Source organism: Nerophis lumbriciformis, linkage group LG16 (assembly GCF_033978685.3).
Source record: "Nerophis lumbriciformis linkage group LG16, RoL_Nlum_v2.1, whole genome shotgun sequence".
NCBI lineage: Eukaryota > Metazoa > Chordata > Actinopteri > Syngnathiformes > Syngnathidae > Nerophis > Nerophis lumbriciformis.
The window spans coordinates 18,032,318-18,057,098 of NC_084563.2; the positions used below are offsets into that span (position 1 = coordinate 18,032,318).

Sequence of the window (24,781 nt, forward strand, 5' to 3'; positions counted from 1 at the left end):
TAACATTGCTGTATGTATACTTTTGACCCAGCAGATTTGCTCACATTTTCAGTAGACCCATAATAAATTCATAAAAGAACCAAACTTCATGAATGTTTTTTGTGACCAACAAGTATGTGCTCCAATCACTCTATCACAAAAAAATAAGAGTTGTAGAAATTATTGAAAACTCAAGACAGCCATGACATTATGTTTTTTACAAGTGTATGTCAACTTTTGATCGCAACTGTACCTCATTCTGAACCTATACACATTTCTGTCTGAGCCACTAAGATATTTTAATTGTGCACATTGAACCTACAAGCTGTGCTCTCTTAGCTGAGTGATCGACAATTAGAAGACATTAAGGTGTTTTTTACGGTGTGTTCAATGACCACTGAAGAGGGTAGAGGTAGGGCAACACAAATGCTCAGGCTAAAACACTTACCAGTGAAGCATAAGAAACAATACATACAAAATGGTGTTGTTTTTCTAACAGCAGGTCTATTTATTTTAGTTATTCAACAATGATTACAAAAAGATTTCATTGTATTCAAGTACGTTTCTCGGTGGCCTGTGTTGGAATCTCAGGGAATAAAAGTCACTGGTCAATCCCAAATTCTTTCGGATGACATATATGTTGAGTAAGAAGGACCATCAAGACGGAATAGCAATATTACCAAGTTTTACTAAAGCTTTAGGAGACCAGCCTTACAATGCGTTAATAGCGGCATATAGAAGCGGTCTGAAAATCAAACGGAAAGAGTCAGCTTATTTCGTACGAAAACAGCCCCTCCCACCCAGAAAGAAATACAGCCTTATTCTTCTAAACAGATAACGTTTTCTCAACAAAAACAGCAGGTCTATTTAGTTATTAAACAATGATTACAAACGGATTTCAGTGTGTTTAAGTACATTGTCAGCTTATTCAATAATAACAGTGTGAACTATGATAATTGTGGCCAACATAACAGTGATATTATATTTTCCAATTGTTATATCCTTACAATGAATACATCACCAAGGAATATATGCAGTTTAAAAAAAAAAAAAAAAAGCTAATATCGGCACCCTCCTTCCCCTTTTTCCATACATACCTGACACATTCACTCATGTTCCGAAGGCTCCTGTCAGTTAGCAGCGCATAAAACGGCATCGCCACCCACAAGTGTGTCGCCGGGGAAGATTTATTTGTCTTGTCAAACATGAGGAATGTGGGTGTCCTACACCCTTGCAGGGTGCTTGCTGAACTAAAAGGGGGGAAAAAATCCAAAAAGCCGGTAGTTGTTTTGTGCGAGTAGGATGACAACAACCCTTAAATAATATACTGGAATCCTTATTAGCCCCAGGTGACTTAACAGCACCGCCTTGACCGACATGTTCCCATGCAAGAACTGCAATATGTCATTCTATAAACCAGATCCTTCAAACACTACTCCCTCTGTCGCGCTCTGCACCTGGTTCCAATTAGTTGACTGATCCGCGAGTTCAATGGGTTTGCAGTGGGTTCCAGCCTATAAGAACACCACCAAAAGCAACAGGTGACCCTCGGGTCACAATCAGTTCAAACTCAGGATCGAGCAACATTTCTGCAGTGGATACCCGAAACCTAAGAGCTCTTCTCATAGAGATGATCGCTAATTAGCGTTTTCTTCAAGTGGGTCCTTAAAAACAGCAGAGCACTCCTGTCATGTCGAGGATCTTTGACTAGCGTAAACATACCGGTTGCATTTAACTTATGCTTAGTCAGTGTTCGATTACCGTATTTTTCAGACTAAAAGGCGCACTTAAACACAACAGTGCGCCTTATAACAATGTACGGAACAATTTTGGTTGTGCTTACCGACCTCAAAGCTATTGTATTTGGTACATGGTGTAATGATAAGTGTGACCAGTAGATGGCAGTCACACATAAGAACTACGTGTAGCCTGCAATATGATGGCAGTCACACATAAGAGCTACGTGTAGCCTGCAATATGATGGCAGACACACATAAGAGATATGACTCAAGTAAACAACACCATTATTTAATATATTCCATTGAAAATATAGAACATTACACACGGCGCTCAACAATCTATCAAAATGTTTTAGTATGACTTTGGTAAGCTATGAAGCCGCACCGCTTGATGGATTGTACTGTGCTTCAACATAGGAGTAATATTATGGTGTGTGTATAAGGTAAGACATATTATCTGGCGTTTTGTTTCGCAATATTATGCAAAAGCAACTTTTCCTACCTTCTGGTGCCTGCTGATCTGCATTTGGGGTCTGCATAAGTCCTGAAAATTACCCCGCCTCCGCCTTTGTAGTCTGTGCCGACACCGTAGTCGATAAGCTTCTTCTTTTTCTCTATCTTCTTGTTATGGCACATTCATCCTCCGCTGTTGCCATTTCTAATATAAAGTAGTGTAAAGTTCTTACTTATATCAGTCAGTAAACTCGCCATGAAAGCACTAAAACATACCGGTGTAGTGAGTTTACATTATTCACCCAAGGAACTTTAGTTATTAGAGTTCCGGTCGGACATTTTTTTTTTCACAGAACACATTTCCGGTGTTGTTGAGATGCTGCTCCGTGATTGAAGTAAAGTCTGAATGTCATTATAACAGTTAGCTCCATCTTTTGACACTTCATCCACGCCCGTCCTTGCACGCTACACCGCTACAACAAAGATGACGGGGAGAAGACGCTGCCGAGGGTGAGCCAAGTAAATAAGACCGCCCACAAAACGGCGCATCCTGAAGCGACTGTCAGAAAGCGGCTTGAAGATGATCCATCTATGCAAAACGAAAGTAAAACTGAACTGGCTACAAAGTAAACAGAAACAGAATGCTGGACGACAGCAAAAACTTACGGCGTCCACAAAGTACATCCGTACATGCCATGACAATCAATAATGTCCACATAAAGACGGACAGCAACAACTTAATCAGCCTTGCTTGCTAACACAAAGCAGGTGTGCGGAATAGCGCTCAAAGGAAGACATGAAACTGCTACAGGAAATCACCAAAAAACAGCATAAGACAAGAAGTAAAACACTACACACAAGAAAACACCAACAAACTGGTGGAGTTTCATTTTTTAATGTTTTCTGCTGGTGGTGTGCCTCCGGATTTTTTTATGAAAAAAATGTGCCTTGCCTCAAAAAAGGTTGAAAAACACCGTATTAGCGGACATAAGATAACAAACCCAAAGTGTTTACATGAGAAAATAATAGCTGATTTAAACACGATTATGGATAAAGAAAGAACACTTAAAAATATATGCATTCTCCACACACTGCAAAAACTGAAATCTAAGATTAAATATCTCAAATAAGGGTGATATTTGCTTATTTTCTGTCTGATAAGATAATTCTTCTCACTAAGCAGATTTTATGTTAGAGTGTTTTACTTGTTTTACGTGTTTTGGTCCTAAATGATCTCAGTAAGATATTACAGCTTGTTGCTGAGATTTGATGACCTATATTGAGTAAAACATGCTTGAAACTAGAATATCAACTGTTGCAAGTATAAAACTACTTTTTCAAAGTAAAAATTTCTTATTTCAAGCATTAAATAAAAAATCATGACTTTGACACAATTGTGTCTCATAATTAAAACAGATGACAGCCAAATGGACTTTGCTGTTTTATTTTCAATGAAACAATAGAAAATACGTACTCATAGTAGTACAATTGGCACAGTACAGTAAACTGACAGTTAATATTTAAACATTAACATGTGACATTTCTAACAATTTTGAACATAAATATAGTTCATGCACATATATATATATATATATATATATATATATATATATATATATATATATATATATATATATATATTCCTTGCGCACTAATGACTGAAAGAGCACGCACTTGGCGCGATGATGTCATGTTATCGATGGGAAAATGCATTTTTAGACCATATGATTTGCCTGAGCGGCTAGTAGACCCCGAGAGTAACAAGTGCTTGCCTTGTTGCCTTTCCATTAAGAACAATAAATTAGTTTTAGTATAAGTTTGCTGGTTTCAAGAAATGTAATGTCGAGCGCATATCATTATGTCAAGATAATGGCACTAGCATTTACTTAATTGAAGAACATTTTTCAACATATTGAGAAAAAAGGTCTAATTTTTTTTTCTACCAAGAAAAGTGCACTTGTTATTAGTGAGAATATACTTATTTTAAGGTATTTTGGGGTTCATTGAGGTTAGCTAATTTTACTTGTTTTGGAAAGTCTTGACAAGCCGAATGTTTTTATTCTATTGGCAGAAAATTTTGCTTAGTTGAAGTAAAATACCCCTCATTTTTGTATTTTTTTTCCCTTGTTTTTGAACACTGACTTTTTGCAGTGCACCTGCTAACAAACTGCAACTGTACTCGCTTTGCTACAAACGGCAACTTTGTTTGGGCAAATATTTCCACGGGAACGGATGAAGCCAACAGTTTATTTAACAGGTAGAAAAAATATCAGCACCTTGCAGAAAAGCGTAAACTCGGCATGTTGTGTTTCGCTCGTGAATCAAAGTGAAGATGAGGAATGGGACCAAAATCAGCAACATTGTGTTCCGAGTTATGAGCATAATTTAACGTCGTGCTGCGCTGAAAAGGACTGTCAGTTGGGTTTAACTCAGCCAGCAGAGCCGGCAGGCGGCCGCCATCCGGGCCGACTCCCCGCTCTCATGGAAGCTCCTGAACTCGCGCTCGCTCGGGTCCTTAGTTCCAATTTCAAGGTTCCCCGCGTGGTTGCTTATCACCAAAGCGATTAAGGACCGAAGAAGCTCTGTCAGTGATACAGCCGGAGCCGCGCTCGACCGCCCCGCCGCGGTCCTTGTCAGACGCCTGGTGGATCCTCCCAGGGATCTTTACCGCCACACTCCCAGCTATTGGTGCTGGCGAGATGTCAGCGCCAGCTCTCGTCATTCATTAGCGAAACAATTGTACAACGGGCGTGCCGGGAGACATTTAAGCGAGGGAATAAACAAGCATCACCATTTGGCATGAACATGCTAAGCAGATTAAAGAGTGGTGAGGCAAAAAGAAAACAATCAAATGATTACTGGCGTGTGAAGGGAAATGGAAAGCTGTGGCGAACAGCGCAATGCATCGTCACTGGCTAACAACCTGTTTTTTTAATCTAATTTCCATGTTGATGCATTTAAAACACTTCCTCGTGGTGTAGATCAGTGTTTTACAACCACCGTGCAAATACAGTCTGGTGTTCCGAGAGGGAGATTATGTCATTTCACCTACCGTATTTTTCGGAGTATAAGTCGCACCGGAGTATAAGTCGCACCGGCCGAAAATGCATAATAAAGAAGGAAAAAAACATATATAAGTCGCATTTTTGGGGTAAATTTATATGATAAAACCCAACACCAAGAATAGACATTTGAAAGGCAATTTAAAATAAATAAAGAATAGTGAACAACAGGCTGAATAAGTGTACGTTATATGAGGCATAAATAACCAACTGAGAACGTTCCTGGTATGTTAACGCAACACATCATGGTAAGAGTCATTCAAATAACTATAACATATAGAACATGCTATACGTTTACCAAACAATCTGTCACTCCTAATCGCTAAATCCCATGAAATCTTATACGTCTAGTCTCTTACGTAAATAATATTATTTGATATTTTACGCTAATGTGTTAATAATTTCACACATAAGTCGCTTCTGAGTGTAAGTCGCACCCCCGGCCAAACTATGAAAAAAACTGCGACTTATAGTCCGAAAAATACGGTAATTGGGTGAAAAATATTTTTTGCGAACCAGTAATTATAATCCGCAAATAATGTGCCGTTGTTGAGTGTCTGTACTGTCGAGAGCTCGGAAACGTAACCATGTAATACTCTTCCATATCAGTAGATGGCAGCAGGTAGCTAATTGCTTTCTAGATGTTTGTCATGATCACAATATGCAGACGACAGCGGAAGGCAGTGTGCAGGTAAAAAAGGTATCCAACGCTTAAACCGAAAATAAACAAAAGGCGAGTGCCGCTAAGAAAAGCCATTGAAGCTTAGGGATGGCTATGCGAAATGAAACAAAAACTGAACTGGCTGCAAAGTAAACAAAAACAGAATCCTGGATGACAGCAAAGACTTACAGCATGTGGAGCAGACGGCGTCCACAAAGTACATTCGTACATGCTGGCGTGTGAAGGGAAATGGAGCGCTGTGGCGAACAGTGCAATACATCATCACTGGCTAACAACCTTGTTTTTTTAATCTAATTTCCATGTTGACACATTTAAAACACTTCCTTGTGGTCTAGATCAGTGTTTTACAACCACTGTGCAAATACAGTCTGGTGTGCCGTGGGAGACTATGTAATTTCACCTAATTGGGTTACAAATATTTTTTGCAAACCAGTAATTATAATGTGCCGTTGTTGAGTGTCTGTGCTGTCTAGAGCTCGGCAGAGTAACCATGTAATACTCGTCCATATCAGTAGGTGGGAGGCAGCGTGCAGGTAAAAAAGGTATCCAACGCTTAAACCGAAAATAAACAAAAGGCGAGTGCCGCTAAGAAAAGCCATTGAAGCTTAGGGATGGCTATGCGAAATGAAACAAAAACTGAACTGGCTGCAAAGTAAACAAAAACAAAATCCTGGATGACAGCAAAGACTAAAGACTTACAGCATCTGGAGCAGACGGCGTCCACAAAGTGCATCCGTACATGACATGACAATCAACAATGTCCCCACAGAGAAGTATAGCGTCTGCACAACTGAAATAGTCTTGATTGCGAAAACAAAGCAGGTGTGGGTAATAGCATTTAAGGAAGACATGAAACTGCTACAGGAAAATACCAACAAAACAGGAGGCAGTAAAATAAGAAAAGTAGTCTCATTTTAAGAAAAGCCATTGAAGCTTAGGGATGGCTATGCGAAATGAAACAAAAACTGAACTGGCTGCAAAGTAAACAAAAACAGAATCCTGGACGACAGCAAAGACTTACAGCGTGTGGAGCAGACGGCGTCCACAAAGTACATCCGTACACGACATGACAATCAACAATGTCCCCACAAAGCAGGTGCGGGGAATAGCGTTTAAGGAAGACAGGAAACTGCTACAGGAAAATACCAACAAAACAGGAGGCAGAAAAATAAGAAAAGTAGTCACATTTTAAGATCATTTATGCTTGTTTCAAGTATGGTTGTTTTTGCAGTGGATAAACATATAGATTCACCCGGTCACATCATTAGGTACACCTGCACACCCGCCAATCAATTCAGACTGCAAGCAGCTTATGTCACAATTACATTAAAATAATACTCTTTTTCTGTGTTGTCTCACAGCCTGAAGCAGAGTGGTAGGGGCTTCTCACTCTCTGGCTGAGAAAGAGGCATTCAAAAAGGGCGTGCAAGCTCACGCCAAAGTGCATTGGCATTGTTTAACAACTTTGTAACAACACTCATAAGTCAGAAAACAACCCTTAAGGAAAATTCCAGGTCCGGTGCAATTAGAGACTGCAGCAGTGTGCATTTGATCAATGGAGGCCAGCCACAAGAGACTCAACTGAGTCATGTTGTTTCCAGCAACGTGGAGAATCCCGACCACATCAGGTTGCTATTGCTACTGAGGCATTACGGCGAACTGCAGAATCGAGATTGAATCCAACATGTAACTGCCTACCAAGGAAGCCAAGGTCTGGGTTCGGGCTAGAACTCCGGGTGTAGTCGGTGGAAAATAAAAACATGAGCATTTTACACGGAAAACTCAAAATGTTCCATTAAAAAAAAACAGCACAGAAACCTTGGATCACTCTCTGATGAAAACCTTATATAAAAAATAAAAAAAATCGATGAAAGTATGTTATAATTTAAAGCAGCACAAAGTAACTTTTCAAACTTGATAAAACATTGTCATAACTTTTGGGATGATACATGGACTAGTTCAGGGGTCGGCAACCCAAAACGTTGAAAGAGCCATATTGGACCAAAAATACAAACATTAAATCTGTCTGGAGCCGCAAAAAATGAAAAGCCGTATGTAAGTGTTATAATAAGGGCAACACATGATGTAAGTGTCTATATTAGCTATAATAGCCTACTATCAAAATGACTATGTGTCGCAGGCTGAAGCAAATCTTTGTTGACAGAAATGTTGAAATTTAATATATATTCTACACATTTTTACAACATTAGAAACCATTAGTAAATCAGAGGCTACTCAGAAGGTGAGATAACTCCTGGAAATTACTGGCATTTAATGGCCAAAGGTATGGATGTGTGTGTCCAAGTTAAGGCTGTCTTCTTTTAATAGGTTTATTACGATTTTTGGCAAGCTCGGTAATGTTTGCTGTGGTCTGGAACAACATGGCACACAAACAACTATCTGAAATGCAGCCAATATTACATACAGATATTGTGTCATGAGACATGCAAAACTAAATTATATACAGAGAGGATAAAAGTAAAGGATATCACATGAGCTGAAATATACCTACAAATGAGGCATAATGATGCAATATGTACATACAGCTAGTCTAAATAGCATGTTAGCATTGATTAGCTTGCAGTCATGCACTGACCAAATATGCCTGATTAGCACTCCAACAAGTCAATAACATCAACAAAGCTCACCTTTGTGCATTCACGCACAGCACAAAACATTTGGTGGACAAAATAAGATAGAAGGAGTGGAAGATTTTACATGTAAATAAACTTGTGGCACAGGCCACACTATGGTGAGTTCAAGAACAGGGCCTTCTCCGTGGCTGCCCCCTCTCTCTGGAACGCTCTCCCCAGGCACATCAGAGATGCCCCTTCCCTCCCTACCTTCAAAGCCACCCTAAAAACTCACCTCTTCACATTAGCCTTTCCAAACTGACCCTGCCCTAGGTGTCTCTTATTTATTTATTTTCTTTTTTTCTAATAAAGTCCCCCCCCCCCACACACACACACACACACACACACACACACACACACATGTAAAGCGACTTTGGGTATTTAGAAAAGCGCTATATAAATCCCAGGTATTATTATTATTATTATTAAGAAGCGCCAAAATTAGTAGGACAAAACGATGTTCACCAAATAGTCTCATCAGTGAAGCATACACACAAACATATTAAACAGTGGGCTTTCTAACACTTGGGAAGGTTTGTGTCATGTTGGTTCTCAAACAAAAAACATACTAAAACAAGAAAAATATTTTCCTCCCATCTTTTTCCATTTTCAATCCTTTTTTAAAACTGCTCCAGGGAGACACTAGGGTGGCACTTAAGAGCCGCAAGGTTGCTGACCCCCTGACTAGTTGAATGCCACCCCTGTCATGGCCTGAGGGGGTCTGTATCACTCCCACTGGCACTTAGTGACATTGAGCAGGGTTCCTGCCACATAAAAAACTACAAATGTGCTGACTTGCTTTACGGCATACGCCACTCCCACTTTCCCCATTCGTTAAATAGACGGAAGTTCTGCCAGAAAACTAAAAAAAAGAAGAACGCCTACGTGCAATCACTGCTATCATGACCGAAGCTGCAAAACAACCAAAGAAACGAAAAGTTTCGTCTGAGGAGACAAAAAAAAAAGAAAAACGGCGCTTACCCGGATAAAAGGACTTAGACTTAGACACTATTTATTTATTTATATATATATATATATATATATATATATATATATATATATATATATTTATTTATTTATTTGTATATGCACCTTATTGCTTTTTTATCCTGCACTACCATGAGCTTATGTAGCAAAATTTCGTTCTTATCTGTGCTGTAAAGTTCAAATTTGAATGACAACAAAAAGGAAGTCTAAGTCTAAAAAAAGAAAAACGGCGCTTACCCGGACAAAAGGACAGTCAAGGATCAACATTGTCCCGGCTTTCAGAGCTCAAAGACGATGATTTTCAGACCGATGCTGCCTTGGCTCTGCTCCTGCTAAACTAGTAAGTAGGATAGGATAGGATAGGTCTTTATTGTCATTGCAACAAGTACCGTATTTTTCGGACTATAAGTCGCAGTTTTTTTCATAGTTTGGCCGGGGATGCGACTTATACATGCGCACCGTAACACAACATAAACACAACAGAACAAATACCCAGAATCCCTTGCATCCCTAACTCTTCCGGGCTACAATATACACCCCCGCTACCATCAAACCCTCCCCCCCAATCTCCCGGATTCGACCAGCCGAAAGCTTGCAGAGCTTATTTTATGATGTGTAGTGAGGCCTGCTTTTTAACATAGCAAACTAATGAGGGAGAGGATTACAATTTCATGTTTGGTGCTCTACAGTCGTCCCTCACAACATCAAGCTTCAAATTGTGCAGCTACACTACGTTGCAGATCTTTAATTTAATCATAAAGCATATTCTACATGTTTTGTTCCTAAATTAAGCATGAAATGAAGTACTATTAGAGTGCAGTATTCCAGACTCAACTGGCAATCTCAGGTTGACCAACTTTAGGTAGAGCAAACAATTTTTTAACGGACTCCTGCCTCCACAATGACCCACTTTCACATTGTTGAGACTTCGACACGAGCCATGTCAAAAGGCGAGAGAAAAGACTCGATGTGACTCGAGGGGGGCGGGGCGCCATTATTGCTACCAAGACTGCTCTCGGCTATCGGCAGCCTGGGCAATTTTAAAGAGGAGGTGCACTCTTCTGATGCACTTCATCTTGGACTTTGGTTGGAGCAGGTGAATTGACAACGCAGACAGGCAATGCTAACAACAGGGAAAGCTAATCGACCGACTTTTGGCGGAACAATTCACGCCCGCGCTTTCAGCACGTGGAATCCAAGTTCTAGCTTCGGGGATTTAAAGGTTGTGCTGAAGTATGATCTATAGTAGAACACGCTCAGGCTACAATATAGACTTTAAAGGTGACTATATGGGTGATATTTAATGTTTAACTATTAAAAAAAACGTTTTTGGAAAGTGGTTGACAGTTCTTGTATGCTTGTATAACTATAAAAATTACATTTATTAATAATATCCCTACTTTGCAAAAAAGTGTTTTCTGTATCCATGTCCAGTCGTAAATAACCACCCTAAACAAGGGACTGTACTGTTAGAACTAGTTTGGCACCGGTACCAAAATTATTTCGATATTTTTCAGTACTTTTCGGTACTTTTCTAAATAAAGGGGACCACAAAAAAATGGCATTATTGGCTTTATTTTAACAAAAAATCTTAGGGTACATTAAACATATGTTTCTTATTGCAATTTAGTTCTTAAATAAAATAGTGAACATACTAGTCAACTTGTCTTTTAGTAGTAAGTAAACAAACAACGGCTCCTAATTTAGCTGCTGACATATGCAGTAACATATTGTGTCATTTATCATTCTATTATTTTGTCAACATTATTAAGGACAAGTGGTAGAAAATGAATTATTAATCTACTTGTTCATTTACTGTTAATATCTGCTTACTTTCTCTTTTAACATGTTCTATCTACACTTCTGTTAAAATATAATAATCACTTATTCTTCTGTTGTTTGGATGATTTACATTAGTTTTGGATGATACCACAAATTTGGGTATCAATCCGATACCAAGTAGTTACAGGATCATACATTGCTCATATTCAAAGTCCTCATGTATCCAGGGACATATTTCCTGACTTTATAAACATAATATACACTTAAAAAAACGAAAGAAGATGTTGTGATGCCAAAAAATATCGACGTAATCATAGTAGTATTGACGCTATTGTACTTGGTATCATTACAGTGGATGTCAGGTGTAGATCCACCCATGGCGATTGTTTACATTGTGACGCTCATTCCATGAAACTATCTGCGTACTGTACGTGGGCTAATTGGAAGGTCACATGAAGTTTGGAGCTCTGTTGCAACTGACTGTGCAGAAAGTCTTTGCACTATGCGCTTCAGCATCCGCTGACCCCTCTCTGTCAGTTTACGTGGCCTACCATTTGGTGGCTGAGTTGCTGTTGTTCCCAAAGTCTTCACTTTTCTTATAATAAAGTTGACTTTGGAATATTTAAGTTAAAGTTAAAGTACCAATGATTGTCACACACACACTCGATGTGGCAAAATTATTCTCTGCATTTGACCCATCACCCTTGATCACCCCCTGGGAGGTGAGGGGAGCAGTGAGCAGCAGCGGTGGCCGTGCCCGGGAATCATTGTTGGTGATTTAACCCCCAATTCCAACCCTTAATGCTGAGTGCCAAGCAGGGAGGTAATGGGTCCCATTTTCATAGTCTTTGGTATGACTCGGCCGGGGTTTGAACTCACAACCTACCGATCTTAGAAGCGAGGAAAACTGGATTTGTTGCACAGGTGGCATCCTATGACAGTTCCACGCTGGAAATCACTGAGAGCGGCTCATTCTTTCACAAATGTTTGTAGAAACAGTCTCCATGCCTAAGTGCTTGATTTTATACACCAGGTCAAGTGATTAGGACACCTTTTTCTCATCATTTGGATGGGTGGCCAAATACTTTTGGCAATATAGTGTAGCTTCACATTTCAAGTAACGCCAGTCCTGACTCTCTAGGTCCCCGTCTTCTCCCACGTTTCACCCTCTGCTTCCATATCTAGTAGTTCACCCTCTGTATATTCAGCTTCAAAAAGATAAGGTTGTGAATCCTCATTTGTCCAAAAATAGTCGTCTCTGTAGTCTATTACGAAGTCTGCCATTCTTAGGGATCTGAGCCGAGGATGTCGTTGTGGCTTGTGCAGCCCTTTGAGACACTCGCGATTAGAGATGTCTGATAATGGCTTTTTGCCGATATCCGATATTCTGATATTGACCAAACCCTTAATTACCGATACCGATATCAACCGATACCAATATCTACAGTCGTGGAATTAACAAATTATTATGCCTAATTTGGACAACCAGGTATGGTGAAGATAAGGTAATTTAAAAATAAATAAATAAATAAAGATAAAATAAGATAAATAAATTAAAAACATTTTCTTGAATAAAAAATAAAGTAAAATATTATAAAAACAACTACATAGAAACTAGCAATTAATGAAAATGAGTCAAATTAACTGTTAAAGGTTAGTACTATTAGTGGACCAGCAGCACACACAATCATGTGTGTTTACGGACTGTATCCCTTGTAGACTGTATTGATATATATTGATATATAATGTAGGAACCAGAATATTAACAACAGAAAGAAACAACCCTTTTGTGTGAATGAGTGTGAATGAGTTTGAATTAAAAAATAAAATAAAATAAATAAATAAATAAAACAATACCGATAATTAAAAAAACGATACCGATAATTTCCGATATTACATTCTAAAGCATTTATCGGCCGATAATATCGGCAGGCCGATATTATTGGACATCTCTACTTGTGATTTAGGGCTATATAAGTAAACATTGATTGATTGATCAGCAAAAACACATGTTTGTTGACGTAAGTAAGAAGTGCGTTGCTATGAGCACTAATAAATTCATACCCCTAGGAAATAAGTTTGGCGAAATTTTAAATGACCAAAATACGTGTTCTTGTCTCTCATAATGATTGTGAATGATAGGCAAAAAAAACTCAAAAAGAGAGGCAGTTCCCCTTTAAGGCTCAATCTTGAACAATATGTGGCGCTAATAATGAAATGGTAACCTCGTTAATGGACGCTTCACAGTTACATTCCGAAGACAGGAAACAAACGAATGTTTCAAATTAAAGTACTGTAACGCCGCGACACAACGTGTACGGCTGTCACCGCCGGAGTTTTGCAAAACACAAGTTTTCACGCGTCAACCAATTAAAAAGTGGAGAGATTTCCCCCGGAAAAAGCTGGCGAGTCTGCTGACGCCCAGCTCTGTGTTCATCCTTCGTTTGTTCTGCGGCGCCATCATTTTATTATTTTTTCCGCCAGAAATAAAATATTTAAGACATCCTCTCCAAAAAAAAAAGGGATTTTTAAAAAGCGCACACTCCATCAGACACACACACACACACCTCTACAGCCTCCATTAACGTCTACATAGTCGATGCCGATTGATCACAGAAGAGCCTTGTGGAGCCGTTTCACTTCCTGTTGGTCGCACAAAGGCACTTAAGATTTCTTCACTGGCTTCTAGAAGTTTTGCAAACTGAGAGAGTTAGATCATTGTGCATGAGATGTTAAAATGAGACCATTTCTAGCAAGCATATGAACACTCTTATGGAACAACACCGCTGTGGGACGTCTGACGTACGGTAGACTATATTTGAACAGTGAAAAGCACCAGCAATTAAAGTCAAATAGAATGGTTGAAATTAGCATATTTCATTAAGTTAAAGTTGAAGTACACTTACCCACCACTAGTGACAGGAATCCCAATTTCAAACAAATACGAAGTAAGGAGCTAAAGTCAAAAAAAAAATTTAAGCGCAAAAAATATGACTAAAGAGGCGAAGCAGTATTTTATTAACACTTTGGTTACGAAACATGTTAAGTTAAGTTAAAGTACCCATGATTGTCACATACACACACTAGGTGTGGCAAATTTATTCTCTGCATTTGACCCATCCCCCTTAATAACCCCCTGGGAGGTGAGGGGAGCAGTGAGCAAAAGCGGTGGCCGCGCTCGGGAATCATTTTTGATGATTTAACCCCCAATTCCAACCCTTGATGCTGAGTGCCAAGCAGGGAGGTAATGGGTCCCATTTCTATAGTCTTTGGTATGACTCGGCCGGGGTTTGAACTCACAACCTACCGATCTCAGGGCGGACACTCTAACCACAAGGGCAAGAGACCAGTAGCAAGCATTTAAACACCATTATGGGACAACAAGGCTGTGGGATGTCTGACATACTGTAGATTCAAATTGAAGAGTGAGAAGCACCACAAATTAAGTCAAATTTTATCAAATTCAACTATTTTTATTAAGAGACCTGTCGCAAGCATATAAACACCCTTAAGAGACAACAAAGTTGTGGGGTATCGGATACCTGAAATTTAAAAAAAAAATTGACAATTAAGTTAAACTTAATCTATAAAGTCAAGCATGTCTTTGAAGAGACTAAGCATGAACTTCCTTACGGGACAACAAGGCTGTGGGACGTCTGATGTCAATCAACATCAAACAGACACTAAGTGTTAAGCCAAATTGAATCGGCTAAATTCAAGAATGTCTAATGCCAAAAGCATATGAACACCCTTACAGGACAACAACGTTGTGGAATGTCTGATATTCTGTAGATTCAAATTGAACAGTGGGAAGCACCAGTAAGTAAAATTTAATATGTTAATTTCGACTATTTTTATTAAGAGACTTGACGCAAGCATTTGAACACCCTTATAAGACAACAAGGCTGTGGGGTATCGGACATTTAAAATTTAATTTAATTTGAGACATACAACAAATTGAGTTAAATGTAATCTGTAAAGTCAAGCATGTCTTTGAAGAGACCAAGCATGAACTCCCATGTGGGACAACAAGGCTGTGGGATGTCTGACGTACCGAAGCACTACAATTTAAGTCAAATGTAATCCATTCAATTCAATCATTTTTATTAAGAGACCTGTCGCAAGTGTATACACGCCCTTATAAGACAACAAGGCTGTGGGATATCAGATATCTGATACACACCAAGAATTCAATTCAATTTAATCTGTAAAGTCAAGCATGTCTTTGAAGAGACCAAACATGAACTCCCCTGTGGGACAACAAGGCTGTGGGATGTCTGACGTACCGAAGCACTACAATTTAAGTCAAATGTAATCTATTCAATTCAATCGTTATTGTCACAAGCATATAAACACCCTTTGAGACAACAAAGCTGTGGGATATCAGATATTAGAACTTTAGAAAAATAATTGATACACACCAAGAAATACATTCCATTTAATCTGTAAAGTCAAGCATGTCTTTGAAGAGACCAAGCATGAACTCCCCTGTGGGACAACAAGACTGTGGGATGTCTGACATACCAAAGTTTCAAATTAAACAGTGAGAATCACCACAAGTGAAGTCAAATTTAATTTATTGAATTCAATCATTTTTATTAAGACACCTGTCGCAAGCATATAAACACCCTTATGAGACAACAAGGCTGTGGGATATCAGACATTATAAATTTTGAAAAATAATTGATACACACCAAGAATTAAATTAAATGTAATCTGTAAAGTCAAGCATGTCTTTAAACTCCCCCGTGGGACAACAAGGCTATGGGATGTCCGACGTACTGAAAGCACTACAAATTAAGTCAAATGTAATCTATTAAATTAAATAGTTTTTGTCACAAGCATATAAACACACGTATGAGACAACAAGGCTGTGGGATATCAGATATTATAAATTTAGAAAAATAATTGATACACACCAAGAATCAAGTTCAATTTAATCTGTAAAGTCAAGCATGTCTTTGAAGAGACCAAGCATGAAATCCCCTGTGGGACAACAAGGGTGTGGGATGCCGGACGTACCGAAGCACTACAAATTAAGTCAAATGTAATCTATTAAATTCAATCGTTTTTGTCAAAAGCATATAAACACCCTTTGAGACAACAAGGCTGTGGGATATCAGATATTAGAACTTTAGAAAAATAATTGATACACACTAAGAAATAACTTACATTTAATCTATAAAGGCAAGCATGTCATTGAAGAGACCAAGCATGAACTCCCCCGTGGGACAACAAGGCTGTGGGATGTCTGACATACCAAAGTTTCAAATTGAACAGTGAGAATCACCACAAATTAAGTCAAATGCAATCTATTAAATTCAATCAGTTCTATTAAGAGACTGGTTGCAAGCATATAAAGACCTTTAGGAGACAACAATGCTGTGGGATATCAGATATCTGAAATAAAAACTAATTGATACACACCAAGAATTAAATTAAATTTAATCTGTAAAGTTAAACATGTCTTTGAAGAGAGCAAGCATTAACTCTCCTGTGGGGCAACAAGACTGTGGGATGTCTGACGTACCGAAGTTTCAAATTGAACAGTGAGAGGCACCACAAATTAAGTCAAATTTAATCTATTAAATTAAATCGTTTTTCTCACAAGCATATTAACAGCCTTTGAGACAACAAGGCTGTGGGATATCAGATATTAGAACTTTAGAAAAAGAATTGATACACACCAAGAAATAAATTCCATTTAATCTGTAAAGTCAAGCATGTCTTTGAAGAGACCAAGCATGAACTCCCCCGTGGGACAACAAGGCTGTGGGATGTCTGACATACCAAAGTTTCAAATTGAACAGTGAGAATCACCACAAATTAAGTCAAATGCAATCTATTAAATTCAATCAGTTCTATTAAGAGACTGGTTGCAAGCATATAAAGACCTTTAGGAGACAACAAAGCTGTGGGGTATCAGATATCTGAAATACATTTAAAAAATTGATAACCAAGAGTTAAGTTAAATTGAATCTGTAAACCGACTCTGTACCGAAGCACTACAAATTAAGTCAAAGTTAATCTATTGAATTCATTCATTTTTATTAAGAGACTTGTCGCAAGCGTATACACGCCCTTATGAGACAACAAGGCTGTGGGATATCAGATATTACAAATTTAGAAAAATAATTGATACACACCAAAAATTAAGTTAAATTGAATCTGTAAAGTCAAGCATGTCTTTGAAGAGACCAAGCATGAACTCCCCCGAGGGACAACAAGACTGTGGGATGTCTGACGTACTGAAGCACTACAAATCAAGTCAAATTTAACCTATTCAATTCAATCGTTTTTGTCACAAGCATATAAACACCCTTTGAGACAACAAGGCTGTGGGATATCAGATATTAGAACTTTAGAAAAAGAATTGATACACACCAAGAAATAAATTCCATTTAATCTGTAAAGTCAAGCATGTCTTTGAAGAGACCAAGCATGAATTCCCCTGTGGGACAACAAGACTGTGGGATGTCTGACGTACCAAAGTTTCAAATTAAACAGTGAGAATCACCACAAGTTAAGTCAAATTTAATCTATTGAATTCAATCATTTTTATTAAGAGACCTGTCGCAAGCATATAAACACCCTTATGAGACAACAAGGCTGTGGGATATCAGATATTATACATTTTGAAAAATAATTGATACACACCAAGAATTAAATTAAATGTAATCTGTAAAGTCAAGCATGTCTTTAAACTCCCCTGTGGGACAACAAGACTGTGGGATGTCTGACGTACTGAAACACTACAAATTAAGTCAAATTTAATCTATTAAATAGTTTTTTGTCACAAGCATATAAACACCCGTATGAGACAACAAGGCTGTGGGATATCAGATATTATAAATTTAGAAAAATAATTGATACACACCAAGAATCAAGTTCAATTTAATCTGTAAAGTCAAGCATGTCTTTGAAGAGAGGAAGCATGAACTCCCCTGTGGGACAACAAGGCTGTGGGATGTCTGACGTACTGAAACACTACAAATTAAGTCAAATTTAATCTATTCAATTCAATCGTTTTTGTCACAAGCATATAAAACACCCTTTGAGACAACAAGGCGGTGGGATATCAGATATTATAAATTTAGAAAAATAATTGATATACACCAAGAATTAAGTTAAATGTAATCTGTAAAGCCAAGCATGTCTTTGAAGAGACCAAGCATTAACTCTCCTGTGGGACAACAAGACTGTGGGATGTCTGACGTAACAAAGTTTCAAATTGAACAGTGAGCATCACCACAAATTAAGTCAAATGCAATTTATTAAATTCAATCATTTTTATCAAGGGACCAGTTGCAAGCATATAAAGACCTTTATGAGACAACAAGGCTGTGGGATATCAGATATCTGAAATAAAAACATAATTGATACACACCAAGAAACAAATTTAATTTAATCTGTAAAGGCAAGCATGTCTTTGAAGAGAGAAAGCATTAACTCCCCTGTGAGACAACAAGACTGTGGGATGTCTGACGTACTGAAACACTACAAATTAAGTCAAATTTATTCTATTAAATTCAATCGTTTGTCACAAGCATATAAACACCCTTTGAGACAACAAGGCTGTGGGGTATCAGATATTATAAATGTAGAAAAATAATTGATACACACCAAGAATCAAGCTCAATTTAATCTGTAAAGTCAAGCATGTCTTTGAAGAGACCAAGCTTTGTTGTACCCTTTGGGACAACAAGGCTGTGGGACGTCTGAGGTCAATTAACTTCCAACAGTGCATTAAAGTGTTAAATCAAACTGAATCCGCTAAATTCAAGCATTTCTCTGACAAGACCAGCCCGGAGCATGTGAACACCCTTTGGAACAACAAGCCTGTGGGATGTCTGCCAGTGAGAAGCAATATTATTTCAGTCAAATATATGCTTTCCATAGGTGCTCCTGCGGAAAGCGTGAACACCCTTCTGGGACCACAAGGCTGTGGGACGCCTGCTGGAGATTAACGCTGAACAGTTGTTAATCACACCCTGTCAGGCCGCGGGGAACATCTTTAAAAACCGCATAGACGAGTCGGGGATTTGAGCACCCTGCGTGGAAGGACGTGTGGTAAAAGAAAAGAAAAAAAAAAACACGCAGCAGGAACACGCCCGTCACAGCTGAACATAAACATGCAAAAAGCAAGAAGCGATCAAAATGTGTCCACAAGTCCAAGCACACCATTTTTTTTTTAAAGAGCAAAAGTTGTGAAAATGTACCTGTGTACTGCAACAGAAACATTGTCCAAGGCGAACTCTTTCCTTCCCCTTCCTTCCAGTGCTGCAGCCTCCCCGCTTGGACTCAATAAATCCCGGGATGGAGACGCGGTTCGTTCCCCCCCACTTTCCGCTCGCCGGGCTGCAATGATGACAGCAGCCACGCCGTACACACACACACACACACACACACACACACTACTCTATGGATGGATTATGGAGATTAAAACCCGTCAGGTTCGAGTCCGTCCGGACGCGCCACAGAAAAGCGAGCGAGAGAAGTGGAGGGGAGAAATACGCGGGGGTCTTCACCGCGATGCCAAGCCAGACTGAACTCTCCCCCTCTTCTACTGGATCGGATGTGAGAAGGAGAGAGAGGGAGAGAGAGAGAGAGAGAGGAGGAGGAGGAGGATGTGGTTTGCGTGGAAGAAGCCACGAAAGAAGGGTGGCGCTAAAAAAATAAAAAATAAAAAAAATAAACAACGAATTTAATAAAAAATGCCTTCCACTGTTTGCTTCAAAACATTGAGAAAAGAAAAGAAGAAGGAAAAAAAAAACTTCTGACATGCTTTCTCTGCTGAAGGTGTCCCACCGCAACCGGCCAGTAGGGGGACCAGCGGCATGCGCTTCAATGGCTTCTCTGTGTTCATGTGTGCATTAGGGATGGCCAAGGCATTTTGACTTGCGGGGGGCCTCATTGGGCTAAAAAAATATATACAGGTAAAAGCCAGTAAATAAGAATATTTTGAAAAACTTGATTTATTTCAGTAATTGCATTCAAAAGGTGTAACTTGTACATTATATTTATTCATTGCACACAGACTGATGCATTCAAATGTTTATTTCATTTAATTTTGATGATTTGAAGTGGCAACAAATGAAAATCCAAAATTCCGTGAGTCACAAAATTAGAATATTACTTAAGGCTAATACAAAAAAGGGATTTTTAGAAATGTTGGCCAACTGAAAAGTATGAAAATGAAAAATATGAGCATGTACAATATTCAATACTTGGTTGGAGCTCCTTTTGCCTCAATTACTGCGTTAATGCGGCGTGGCATGGAGTCGATGAGTTTCTGGCACTGCTCAGGTGTTATGAGAGCCCAGGTTGCTCTGATAGTGGCCTTCAACTCTTCTGCGTTTTTGGGTCTGGCATTCTGCATCTTCCTTTTCACAATACCCCACAGATTTTCTATGGGGCTAAGGTCAGGGGAGTTGGCGGGCCAATTTAGAACAGAAATACCATGGTCCGTAAACCAGGCACGGGTAGATTTTGCGCTGTGTGCAGGCGCCAAGTCCTGTTGGAACTTGAAATCTCCATCTCCATAGAGCAGGACAGCAGCAGGAAGCATGAAGTGCTCTAAAACTTGCTGGTAGACGGCTGCGTTGACCCTGGATCTCAGGAAACAGAGTGGACCGACACCAGCAGATGACATGGCACCCCAAACCATCACTGATGGTGGAAACTTTACACTAGACTTCAGGCAACGTGGATCCTGTGCCTCTCCTGTCTTCCTCCAGACTCTGGGACCTCGATTTCCAAAGGAAATGCAAAATTTGCATGGTTGGGTGATGGTTTGGGGTTTCCTTTGGAAATCGAGGTCCCAGAGTCTGGAGGAAGACAGGAGAGGCACAGGATCCACGTTGCCTGAAGTCTAGTGTAAAGTTTCCACCATCAGTGATGGTTTGGGGTGCCATGTCATCTGCTGGTGTCGGTCCACTCTGTTTCCTGAGATCCAGGGTCAACGCAGCCGTCTACCAGCAAGTTTTAGAGCACTTCATGCTTCCTGCTGCTGACCTGCTCTATGGAGATGGAGATTTCAAGTTCCAACAGGACTTGGCGGCTGCACACAGCACAAAATCTACCCGTGCCTGGTTTACGGACCATGGTATTTCTGTTCTAAATTGGCCCGCCAACTCCCCTGACCTTAGCCCCATAGAAAATCTGTGGGGTATTGTGAAAAGGAAGATGCAGAATGCCAGACCCAAAAACGCAGAAGAGTTGAAGGCCACTATCAGAGCAACCTGGGCTCTCATAACACCTGAGCAGTGCCAGAAACTCATCGACTCCATGCCACGCCGCATTAACACAGTAATTGAGGCAAAAGGAGCTCCAACCAAGTATTGAGTATTGTACATGCTCATATTTTTCATTTTCATACTTTTCAGTTGGCCAACATTTCTAAAAATCCCTTTTTTGTATTAGCCTTAAGTAGTATTCTAATTTTGTGACACACGGAATTTTGGATTTTCATTTGTTGCCACTTCAAATCATCAAAATCAAATGAAATAAACATTTGAATGCATCAGTCTGTGTGCAATGAATAAATATAATGTACAAGTTACACCTTTTGAATGCAATTACTGAAATAAATCAAGTTTTTCAAAATATTCTAATTTACTGGCTTTTACCTGTATATATTGGTTGAGGGCCGACTGCATGTAAAGTAACACACAAACGTATACATGTATGTACAGGGTTTACTCCAGATTGAAATGTACATGTGGCGGTGGGGGCGTGGTTAGGAGGGTGACATCATATAATTTGCAGATTTATGATGATGCATATGAATACATATATATATTTACACACATATATATGATATAAACATATGATATATATATATATATATATATATATATATATATATATATATATATACACATACATACATACATATATACACATGTATACACAGACATATTTACATACATACATATATACATACATATATACATACATACATATACATATAACTATACATACACATATACATACATACATACATACATACATACATATACATGTATATACATACACATATACATGTATATACATACACATATACATGTATAGACATGTATATACATACACAAACACATATACATTCATACATATACATGTATATACATACACATATACATGGATATACAAGTATATGCATACACATACACATACACACACATACACATGTATATACATACACATATACATGCATATACATGTATGTGTATACATGTATATACAAGTATATACATACACATACACACACATACAAATGTATATACATACACATATACATGCATATACATGTATATACATGTATATACATGCATATACATGTATATACAAACACATTAACATGTATATACATACACATACATACACATGTATATACATACACATACATACACATGTATATACATACACATATACATGTATATACATACACATACACATATACATGTATATACATGTATATACATAAACATATACATACACATGTATATACATACACATATACATGTATATATATACACACATACATGTATATATACACAAATACATGTATATACATACACATACATAAACATATATGTATACATGTATATATACACATATACATGTATATACATACACATACATATACATATATGTATACATGTATATACACACATATACATGTATATACATACACATACATATACATACATACACATACATATACATACATACACATATACATGTATATACAAACACATATACATGTATATACATGTATATCAGTGACGTGTGGTGAGGTTCATGACTGGTGAGGCACTGACTTCATCACAGTCAGATTTACAAACATATGAACCCTAAAGAGTATCTTATTCACAATTTGATTGGCAGCAGTTAACGGGTTATGTTTAAAAGCTCATACCAGCATTCTTCCCTGCTTGGCACTCAGCATCAAGGGTTGGAATTGGGGGTTAAATCACCAAAAATGATTCCCGGGCGCGGTGAAGCTGCTGCTGCCCACTGCTCCCCTCACATCCCAGGAGGTGATCAAGGGATGGGTCAAATGCAGAGGACAAATTTCACCACACCTAGTGTGTGTGTGACAATCATTGGTACTTTAACTTAACTTTAACTTTACACATACAAACTGTAGCAAACAAAAAAGCACATTTAATAAAAAAAAACTTTATTATGGTCTTACCTTTACTTATAAGTGCGGGAACAGTGGTGTTCGTGTTGGAGGAGTTGTGAATGAAAGAAATATGAAATCCGTGCTGCAGTCTGCAGGTGTACCTAATGTTGTGTCCCTGCAGTCGTTCACGGCTCCTCCGGCACGAGCAATGTTGTTTTTGCCCTTTTTGGCTTCTTGTTAAGTGACTTTTTTTGGGTGGATTCGGTCTTGCACGTGGAAGGTTTGGGTGTGGGCTTTGGTTGGTGTGGCGCTCCTGTCGGGGGGTGCAGTCTGCGGCGGAGGTGCCTTAACCGGCACCAGCAGGCGGGATTACGCGAGCCTCACACAGTGCGTCTTCGCAGCAGTTTTATGATTGCTCAGCACAAGAAATACTTTACAAACATACAGTTGTTGACAAAATACACTGTACATTATATACCTCAGCTAACTAAACTATGGAAATGTATAATATAATTCATATAGCAATACGGTCTCACTGCACAGCAGGCCAGCAGTTAGCCGAGTCCGCAATCCATTGTGAGGCACAATTGAGTGACGTGCCTCAACTGGCTGCTGATCACCGCACCGTCTCTTCTCAGTATTTGAACGGCAAATGTGAAAATTCAGCGATTTTGAATAAAAATAATCTAAAACTGGTGAAGTTAAATGGAAAATAACTTTATAGTATAATCACTGGATACATATAACAATTTAATTTTTTTTTTTTCCTTTTTACATTTTTTTTCTTTCCATGATGGCAGGTGAGGCCCTGCCTCGCCTGCCTCTAGTGACCGCAGGTCACTGATGTATATACATACACATATACATGTATATACATACACATGTATATACATACACATACATACACATGTATATACATACACATATACATGTATATACATACACATGTATATACATACACATACATACACATGTATATACATACACATATACATGTATATACATACACATATACATGTATATACATACACATATACATGTATATACATACACATATACATGTATATACATATACATGTATATACATACACATGTATATACATACACATGTATATACATACACATATACATGTATATACATACACATATACATGTATATACATACACATGTATATACATATACATGTATATACATGTATACACATATACATGTATATACATACACATATACATGTATATACATACACATATACATACACATGTATATACATATGTATATACATACATATATACATGTATATACATATGTATATACATACATATATACATGTATA

At 38.4% G+C, this 24,781-nt stretch overlaps 1 protein-coding gene across 5 annotated transcripts in view; it reads right to left on the reverse strand.

The window, feature by feature from the left end:
- The window catches only part of enox2 (ecto-NOX disulfide-thiol exchanger 2), a 501,745-nt gene that overhangs the window by 347,945 nt on the left and 129,019 nt on the right, over positions 1-24,781 (reverse strand). Inside the window, exon 4 of one of the 5 annotated variants that reach the window (XM_072914885.1) lies at positions 19,537-19,675. The exons of the other annotated variants lie outside the window; for them this stretch is intronic. Within the exon in view, the coding sequence (XP_072770986.1) occupies positions 19,537-19,558 (22 nt within the window). The 5' untranslated portion in view covers positions 19,559-19,675. The remainder of the gene's footprint in view (positions 1-19,536; positions 19,676-24,781) is intronic. 5 annotated transcript variants of the gene reach the window in all.